The sequence below is a fragment of the Branchiostoma floridae genome, chromosome 1 (assembly GCF_000003815.2).
Source record: "Branchiostoma floridae strain S238N-H82 chromosome 1, Bfl_VNyyK, whole genome shotgun sequence".
NCBI lineage: Eukaryota > Metazoa > Chordata > Leptocardii > Amphioxiformes > Branchiostomatidae > Branchiostoma > Branchiostoma floridae.
Window position 1 is genome coordinate 35,156,837 of NC_049979.1, and position 9,388 is coordinate 35,166,224.

The window sequence follows — 9,388 nt, forward strand, 5'->3', positions numbered from 1 at the left end:
GTCATCATACCACTGTGTTTCCACGAAAATGGGCGCTGAAACAACATTGTGCATAATACAGCCCACAGGAGTCCCAGTAAGTGCGGAAAAAATACATGCCTTCAGTTAGCCAGGATTTTGACTGTGCTGTTGATAATTTCACATCTAACACACTTGGTAACACAGCTAAACTATGTAAAACAGTTTCTTACCAGTTCAGTCTTGAACAAGAAGGGATGTTTGTATTCCAGTCCGTTCGTATTCCACGGAAGTTTCGGCAGTCGGTTGGAACAGCACCAGAACATAATTCCACACAAATTGTTTGTGTTGCTAGTCCTTTTCCATCTCTCCATGGTAGTTTGATGCATCCTGACCCGAAACGACAACGTACAAACCCCTCACGCGACACCTCTTCCAACTTATCCATGATAGTCTGTACATTTAGCCTTAGTATAAGACTAAAAAGCGGAAAAATAACACAGGACATCAGGAAACGGTTTACTGATGAGTTTTCAATTTGAAATGACCGCGACGCACGCGCAATGCTCATGTTATCCCCAGGGGCAGACAGGGGAGTCTTTCAAGCTTGACACCCTGCTGACAATAATCGTGATAACCGGTCCGAACGTTCAGAACGGTTCGGGAGGCACTGTTGCGTGTCCTGAGATCCGCCTGTCCCTGGCCAGATCCAGGGCAGTTCTCTAAGTCTAACCTTTCATATTACGAAGGATGAAGCGTCCAAATTTCTCAGGGGAACATGACACCGACCCCTAGATTGTGCGTCACCATCCCCAACCCCTATCAATTTGCGACGCACGGGTAGTGCATAGTCTCTCCTTCTGTAAGTGTAACGTGCTGGATGCAGCCATCCACGGCGTTTCTTGATCCAGTCGTCGCTTCGACTAACGAGTAATATATTTTCGAATTTTTATTGTACGTTTATGCTCTTAAAGCTAAGTACAGGTCAAAATGATAAAGTAGTTCTAACGCTTCTAACAACAATATGCATATAAAATGGTGGCGTTAGATGTTCGGCTAACCGTTCCCCGTGTCCTGTTTTGGATACCGTACTCCAGCGTGACACAGCACTGTATACGTACTTGTTTTTAGTCCCACTTTCTTGATATAATGTCAAGGGGAATATCACTGGTCGATTGAAGTCTCGCTGCTACAGGTCGTCCAACAGGTGATCCAACCAGGTACTGCTCACAAGTTCCTTTCCGGCCAAAGCATGCGCTTTGACTCCAAACGATGGTGGAAATTTTGGTAAGTGAGAAACATTCAAAATGTTGCACTTCACAAATCATGTTAGGTATTGTCCACAAGGCGAGATAATGCCGGACGCCATGAAAGGCAATAAAGATGCTAAATACATTTTCAACATTATCTCCCGTATTATTGCACATTTGGACAGAATCGTCGCTTGGTACAATGACAGTCAATCGAAACGTAGCGCAACTCAATGTCGTCTTATTTGTAAAGCGCCAGAGACAATTATTTAATCATAGGGTAGAAAGATTATATTTAGTTCTACAGAAAACAATGGTGGTCTGTAACTTTTCCCCGCCCGTTTTAACGCCGTGCGAGCATGATCAATCCCGAGTCGTATGGTGAAGACCTCAGGTGCCAGGGTGACCTACAATAGCATTGTCGTTTATTCTTCTTATAGTACTTTATTACACTGCGCTTGGAAGACAACGATTTTATTGGCGTGGGCAATGTAGTTAGTAAATCAAACACGACAGCAGAACGGACAATATAGCGTTCGTGTGATTTAGAAACGAAATACGGCGTGCCGAATTCTTATTCGCCATGCCACTGCGATTATCCAAGCGGTATCTGCTGTTACGTGTTTAAGACTTTTTTCTCATTTATCGCTAGAGAAAAATAAAGAGACAAACAGGACTAAAACATATTCATTCTTCATGAGAACAGACTTCGTAACAATGACTTGTTCATACCTATAGATATTCATATGTCTGTTTAGTTATAGACCTTACGAAAGTCGCTTTACTTTTGTCGTGTCAATAAAGATTTTATATGCTGCATGCACGGCATTTGGTAGTGTACGATCGAGATACGATACAAAGACTGGTACTTCGTGGCAGATTACCCTTTAATAATGGTCGAGAGGATAAACATGTAGGTGTGATCCGCGTACTCAACGCTGCATGGGCGTGATGGGCAATCCAAACTGTGCAGGTCGCGTACTGTTCCCTGGCCGGCTTACTCTTCTATTCATTCTATTTCTACGGTTTTCCAGCGACCCGGAGTCTGGTACTGGTAGAGACTAACATTTTCCTGCAAGGAGAGAGCAAGCCGACATGCAAGTCGGCAAGCAAGCCTGCCGACTTCATTAGACAAACAGGCATTTGTCGCAGTTCTCCCAGACGTATTTTCCCGTCCATAAAACTCGGACAGGGCCCACAACCTAAATTATGTCACAAAATGTGGCAATATGTAACTGCGAAAATTTTGGCATTGTCTTAATCACGTGGTTGAACAACGTGTTTTGGCTCGCCATATTCAGATGAATTTCCAAGAAACTTGATAGTGGGGCATAGGATTTCAGTTTCAGTTTCTTACAACCAATCATGTGGCTCATTATTTGCAGTGAAAATCGACGTCTCCGGCTCATTTCGTACAAATCGTAGCGATTGGCTAGCCAGTAAATAGATTGTCCCACACTGTACACATCAAACGGCTGCCGCCAGCATGGCGCCATGGCAACGGCCAATGTGTGGTGGGAAGACCACCAGAGCGCCGCTCACGTGCGCCTCACAGGCGGGATGTCAATCAATCCGCTGTTTATTTCAGCGGGTGTAGCCTGGAACTGGGGTCGCCGTGTTTTCCAAAATCATCTCGCACACTGGACAGCCGGGCTTTCTGAGCAACGTTCGCACATGCAGAAAAACTGCACTGAGTAGCGGAGCAGATTCTTCAAAGGGTGACTCAACACTGTAAGCTGGAAATTGGAAAATGAACAGCATTTTATAAGTGTATGTAAACTTTACTAGAAGACCCATCAGTTGGTTTTTGCTACTCTATTGAGTATTGTATTATACTCTACTCTTCACTTCAGACAGCCGTGCGTGGTGACATATATGTACAAGAAAACACGTCACCCATTCATTAGTCGCGGCCAAAATATAATATAGAAGAAAAGTTGTAGATTTGAAGGTAGAAAAATCTCAATTTTTTAAATTTTCATAGTACATTTTGTATTGTTCTGGCGATAGTGCAACGCTATTACTATTAGTGTTCGCCCGCTCTGGCTGTTGCCCCGCAATAATGGACGTAATGCATGCCTCTAACAATGTCTAATAGTCTCACCTACGGACTTTACTGCTCTTCTGGCCGCTGCGCCTAGTGTACGGAAGGGGGCGCTGTCGCACGGCTTCATACAATTTAGGGACTTAGACAAAATTTGGCAGGGCGGCGGCAATTTTTTCTAAGTGTTTTACGGCGCCCGAAGCGTCCGGCGGTCCTGAACTGCCGAACGTGCTGAACCACTTAATGACGGTTCACCGCCCGGCGCTCGGGCTGGCAGCCTCGCGGGCCGGACGGCTTTGACGTAGGCGGACCGCTCGGACTGCCCTCGGACCGGTCCGAACCGTTCGGGGCGAGTTGATTTTCACACAGGCAGTACATACAGAGTACCAGTACATACAGAGTACCAGTACATACAAAGTACTAGTACACATGTACATGTACAAAAGTTTAGATACCTGGATCTGAACTATTGAACAAAGTACATGTGGTTGTCAATGATAATGTACAGGGACAGTAAACTGTTGATTGCTAGCAATGTGTATGAAGACTTCTAGCATATAATATGCAGAGAACATACTTTCAATAGGATCAAGGAGCTTTTATCCTGATAAAAGCTCCTTGATCGGATTTCAAATTAAAGATGGTGCTAGCTTGAAAGCCCAATACAATATTTTTATCTTTTTACCATCCTAAAGTTTCAGTTTTGTGCATGTATGGCATAACTCGGTTTTGGAAACAAAATAAGTAAAAAAGTTATTCACATGACTGTCTAAAAAAGTATTCAAGTACAGTATCAGTATACATAACCTGGTATTTTAGACCTGTACCTACAGTGTCAGTGATTTTTGCAGTTTGGTACTCCATGAACAATCTTGATCATGCTGTGACATGGGCAGGGTTGGTAAATGCTATAATTAAGTTAAAGAGTCATGCTATCAACAGCTGTACCAAGATACATGTATTGTACTTTTCTTTGATTACCGACCATGCTCTTACAATATTTGGTCATAGAGTCTAAAAGGGAAATTCTGTGCCTGTAAATGAAATTTTATCAGATGTAATAGATGACTGAATTATACTTGATTTTGGACTTGAATTTGGATACATGATTGTATGTTTTGTCGGAAAGATTTTTGACTCAAATAGATAATGGCAAATATGTTAAAATATATGTAATGTTGTATGATTTGAAAGTACATTTTGTGTGTAGCACTAGATGGCCGCATCCTTGGATCCTGCTGCACATGGGATGTGTATCCATCTTAATCTTCTGTGTGGAGGGTCTCTTGTAGGCCAATTTTAGTGTTATTGGATGTAGATGACAGGGTTTAATGTGTCCTTATGTTCATTTTTTGTTTTGTTTACATAGTTAGACCGCATGACATGCCAATATCCAACAGCCTTTCTGCCCCCCTCCCACTCTTGTTTATATATATTTTTATTGACTTTTTCTTCAATTACTTTGGCCCATCAACATTTCTATAACCCACTTTAGCAGTTTTCCGTCCCTCTTCGATAAGGGACAGGATCTGGCAGCCCTCGACCCCTCCCCCTACTCAGGGTTATCGAGTTGGCCAGACAGGGGTCATCAGCTGAAGTGGAAGCAGCCTGTCTAAGGGACGAGCTCCCCGATACAAAGCTCCTACCTGACCTGGGGTAGCTTCATCGCGGCAGCTGGCGATAAACTGACAGACTGGTGTGATGGATGATGTGATACTGATAGCCCAGTTAGTGCGGTTACAGGTTGGCGTCAGGAAGGATATCCGGCCGTAAAAAAAAAAAAAAACCCTATCCAAACCGAAATGGAAAGTTCTTCATACAGATAAAGGCACAGGCAGTGCCGGTAGCAGTCACCGACGAGCAGCCGGTAGTGTCGCGGGCCTCGCTGACTTGCGGGTGCGGAAGGTAGGGTCCGGCCATCGAGGCAAACCATGGAGTTGAAGCCCAGAGCTGGACTCACTGGACGGACCAGCAGCATGGAAGCACAGTGTGAAGACTATTCCGACTGCTGCCTACCCCTGTGACAGGGATCCCAGCAGCAGTATAATCAAAAATGGATACGACACTAATAGCAGTTAGTTATAATAACAAAGGGCTTGTGTCAATTACTTTGGTCTATGTACGTAATGCTTGTTTTTACGTAATATGTAATGTGAGGCATATTTCAAATCACTAACTGTAATACCTCCTTCACACGGTAGGGGGTGCTAAGAGACTATTGACAGTGCAAATAATTGACAGATCTATAGCTAACAAAGATGACCTAACCACACTAAAAGAAAACTGAAGTGGTACGGCCACGTGTGACGGTCATCGGGACTAAGTCAAAACTATCATACAAGGAACCGTCCATGGAGGAAGAAAGAGGGGTAGACAATGGAAAAGATGGGAGGATAATATCAGAGAATGCATGACACTGAGTGAAACACTAAGAAAAACAGAAAATTGCGGAAGATGGCAAAAACTATTTGCCCCATCGGTAACATACTTATACTGAGGGATACAAGAAGAAGATTATTTATTTCATCTGAAGATGAATGGGATTTATTTATTTCATCTCAAAACAAGTGGGTGGCCCCTTAAAGTTGATTTCCAAGGCAGCCCCCCATACATATAAACAATACTAAACGTGTTACATTCAGTGACATCAGTAGGTCTCATGAAAACCGAGGCATCTAAACAAAATCAGCGTCCATTACTCAAGTCCGCTCTCCATATGGGGCAACATGACCAACATGCTGGGACTTACACACTGACCTTCCAGTATACTGGTTTCAAGTTATTCCAAGCTCGAGTTGTGGAAATACCAATTTTTATTTTTCATTGGAGAAAAGAAGAAGAGCAAAAACAATTATATATTTCCCTTCCATGAAGATAAACATAATTACAGGATAACACTGGCACTATCTTTACATTAAGATCTTAAAAGTTGAAAAGAAGTCAAAAGTGACAATTCCTAAAGCTTATACCATTCATGGATAAAGTTACACATAGCTTCTTTCCAAAACATTTGCATAAGCTCCCTACCAGAATTTTTTCTTGGATTCCAAGTAAGCTCCTGACGTACAAAATGTACCACGTTAGCAAGTGAATGTTTGGAATTACCACTGATATTTTGTATCTACAGCATTTTGCATGTCTTCAGTGTTCAAATCTATCTAAGACATCGAGTACGGCACCAGACTTGAAGGAATTTTCCTCCAGTATTTGGATCAGTTTCTGTGCGGAGAAATCCGGCTTCAGGAGTTTGCCGTTCTCTGCTAGCTGGCACAACAGTGCCCTGACCTCAGGGTCTCCCACGTGCGTTCTGTAGTAGTCAAACATCTCCGTGTCCATGGCACCCGGTGAGAAGGACAGCACACGAACGTCTGGCGACTCTTCTGCCAGCACCTGTTATCAAGGTAGGGCAGAAGTTATATCATCAGTCACCTCAACGGTCTTCTTCAACAGTTAATCAAAAGTTCAATATAAATTTTTTACTTAGTCAGCTATTTCTGATGCCCAAGTGATATCTTAGAAATGTTTATTCACAAATCTCTTGAACTTCAGGGTCCAGCCTTTTCATTGATTGAATATGACTGTCCATTACAGTTAGCAGCTCGACCAATTAAAGATGGGCAATTAGCGGTTCAAACTCCTCGAGGTTAGGCCACGTTGACTTGATTATGTGGATGATATCTTCTGGGAACCTCAAAACTGATGAAGCATTCGAATAAAAAAATGGCAAAAAGAAGTTGCCTTCATGATCATTACAAAACTTAAATGGTGAGGAAGGTTGAACACTGATGATCAAACCAAGGTGGGGGGGGGGGGGCTGTCTATGGTACCTGTCTTTTGTGTTGGCTGTGGTCAGGCTGTTCATATGAGACAAACTAGGTACATTTCCACAGTTCCCTTACCTTGAACATGATGTCCCTTGCTGCTTTACCACTACAGTATAGAGAGTTGGTCTTGATTGGAGTGAAGCCTGCACTGGAGGTGATGTTTATCACTGTCCTGGTCATGCCACTACTGGGAAATATCTGAAGGGCAGATGTAGTATACATGTTTTTATTATAACATTGACGAGCAACAATTAATGACTCAACAGGAATATTGCAATGCTGCCTTTTCCTGGGTAACTCGTATCAGAAAAATCTTTTTTCGCAAATATCAAACAAGGATATTATACAGGATAATGCATGTTGAAAATCCTGTAACATAATTAACAAGGGTTATTGTGAACATAAGTTTAATAAAGTATCAAAACAAAGACACAGCTGTATATGATATCTGCCCGCAAACACATGCAGAGAGGACTGACATAGTCTCTTTTTTTTTCAACAAAAGTAAAGGAACCATTCAGCAAATACAAAAATTATAATAAAAGTAATCAATTATGTCAATAGAAATGTCTAAAATAGTCATCTTATCAACAATGTATGAAATCATTATATCAAACAAAATAATTATATCGAATGAAATAGTCGAACGACTGACATAGTCTTACCTGTAGGAATTTTGCTGTGAGAGTGATGGCAGAGGTCACGTTCATGGTGAAATACTTCTGTAGAACCTCAGCATCACTGTGCTCTACTACCCTCTTACTAACATCTCCCAGTGTGGAGGCATTGTGGATCAGCAAGGCATGTTGGAATGCACCTGGAAGGAGAATTTTGTGTGTCTATATGTGTGAGTGAATTTTGTATTACTCCTAGTCACCAATGATAATGAGGAATAGAATTGAAATGCCCCTGTTGAGATCATTCTCCCAACCAGCATTACTGAAATTTGATCCACAGTATTGTACATTACAGTATAAAGCAAAGGGGTCGCTTAAGTAACACAATACAGTGCTCCAAACCGATGCCTCAGAGCTATTATACGTAATAACTTTTGGTGCAATTGCATACTGAGTAATTGGCTTTCTGTGTGTGTTGTTGTTTTTAACTTTTTGGCAAGGCTAGGGTATATCCTTTGGCCTCTGGCGAGCTCCCAGTTATGGACATGTTTCCTTCGGGATAATATGTTACTGCTAGCCCTTAAAATGAATCCAGGTATTAAAGACATTTTAATGTTAATGTTTAAAAACGTTTAACAGTGGTCAATCTATTTTGATTCGTTACATGATACTCCTTAGTATTCATTTGGTCACTCGAAACTCAAACTTACCTGAAGTAATGTCGCTGAAAATCCCCTGAAATAAGTCCTGATATCTGTCGGAGTCTTCCAGGTCACCACTAACCAACTTGACGCTTACCGCTGTCGTCTTATTCTTTACCAAGGCCTGGGTCTGTTCTAGTCCGGACAGCGACCTGGCCGTGAGCACCAGGCGGGACCCCTCCCCCAGGCGGCCCGACAACTCCACCGCCAACGAACGGCCCAGACCCCGACTAGCTCCGGTGATAACACAGAACGTCGGTCTTCCTAGCAAAGAAGAGTTCTGTACACTTTCAGAAAGAGCCATTTGTCCCTTGCAGTCGCAACAGTACAGTTACTTGGTTTTACTTTACTGGGTCAGCTGCAAGGCGAACTTTGACCTTTCAGATTACCTTTGTCCTGATACCTCATATAATGTAGCTACACCAGATTGTGCTATCTGCGCCAAAAAACAATACGGGCGAGCGTTCGTTCAGTGAATACATACATTTACAAAGTTGCGTGACTAAACATTTTGAAGTAATTAATAGAAATGACGATAAAGATTTATTTGATGGTACGGCTACGGACTGTGTGGAACTAAAATCTGTGTGAAGAAAGACATTCGGCTTCATTTACATGGCATCATTTGCTTTTTCGGCTACATTGAGTTTTGGATGACATCCCCGCGTGTATTGATTGTCACCTGTTCTAAAATAATAGACAAATAGCATAAAAACGGATAAATAGCATCCCTGGTCAAACAGAATTTCATGCTTGCCAGAGGATCTGCTCTCCATGGTAAAGGGGCACATAGTCAGGGCATGGGGCCGGCGCGTCAGCGCCCTTGTTCTCAAGGGCAATAAGCATTATTGAAATGGCTAAGATTGTCTTTTTCAGTGTTCTTCTCTTCTTTCATTAGGGCTGCCACCCTCAACTTGTTGAGTATTCTGCAGCCATAGCTTACTCGGAGAAGACCACTGCGCAAACGGAGGGGGACTTTAAATTTTGGATTTGA

The 9,388-nt window shown here is 42.5% G+C and overlaps 1 protein-coding gene across 1 annotated transcript; it reads right to left on the bottom strand.

The window, feature by feature from the left end:
* Positions 1–6,393: 6,393 nt before the first annotated feature.
* LOC118427753 (sepiapterin reductase-like) lies at positions 6,394–8,783 on the bottom strand. Its single transcript, XM_035837713.1, has 4 exons — positions 8,404–8,783; positions 7,742–7,893; positions 7,152–7,274; positions 6,394–6,642 (listed from the first exon to the last, which is right to left on the bottom strand). The coding sequence occupies exons 1-4, from the start codon at positions 8,696–8,698 to the stop codon at positions 6,394–6,396; spliced, it is 819 nt and encodes a 272-aa protein (XP_035693606.1). The 5' UTR covers positions 8,699–8,783.
* Between the last annotated feature and the right edge of the window lie 605 nt (positions 8,784–9,388).

Excerpts from the sequence above, each read along its gene's own strand:
- LOC118427753 (XM_035837713.1), bottom strand. The coding sequence starts at position 8,698 with ATGGCTCTTTCTGAAAGTGTACAGAACTCTTCTTTGCTAGGAAGACCG. Across the intron at positions 7,894-8,403 it reads TTTCAGCGACATTACTTCAG|GTGCATTCCAACATGCCTTG; the intron begins GTAAGTTTGAGT and ends TTCTCCTTCCAG. Across the intron at positions 7,275-7,741 it reads TCACAGCAAAATTCCTACAG|ATATTTCCCAGTAGTGGCAT; the intron begins GTAAGACTATGT and ends TCTGCCCTTCAG.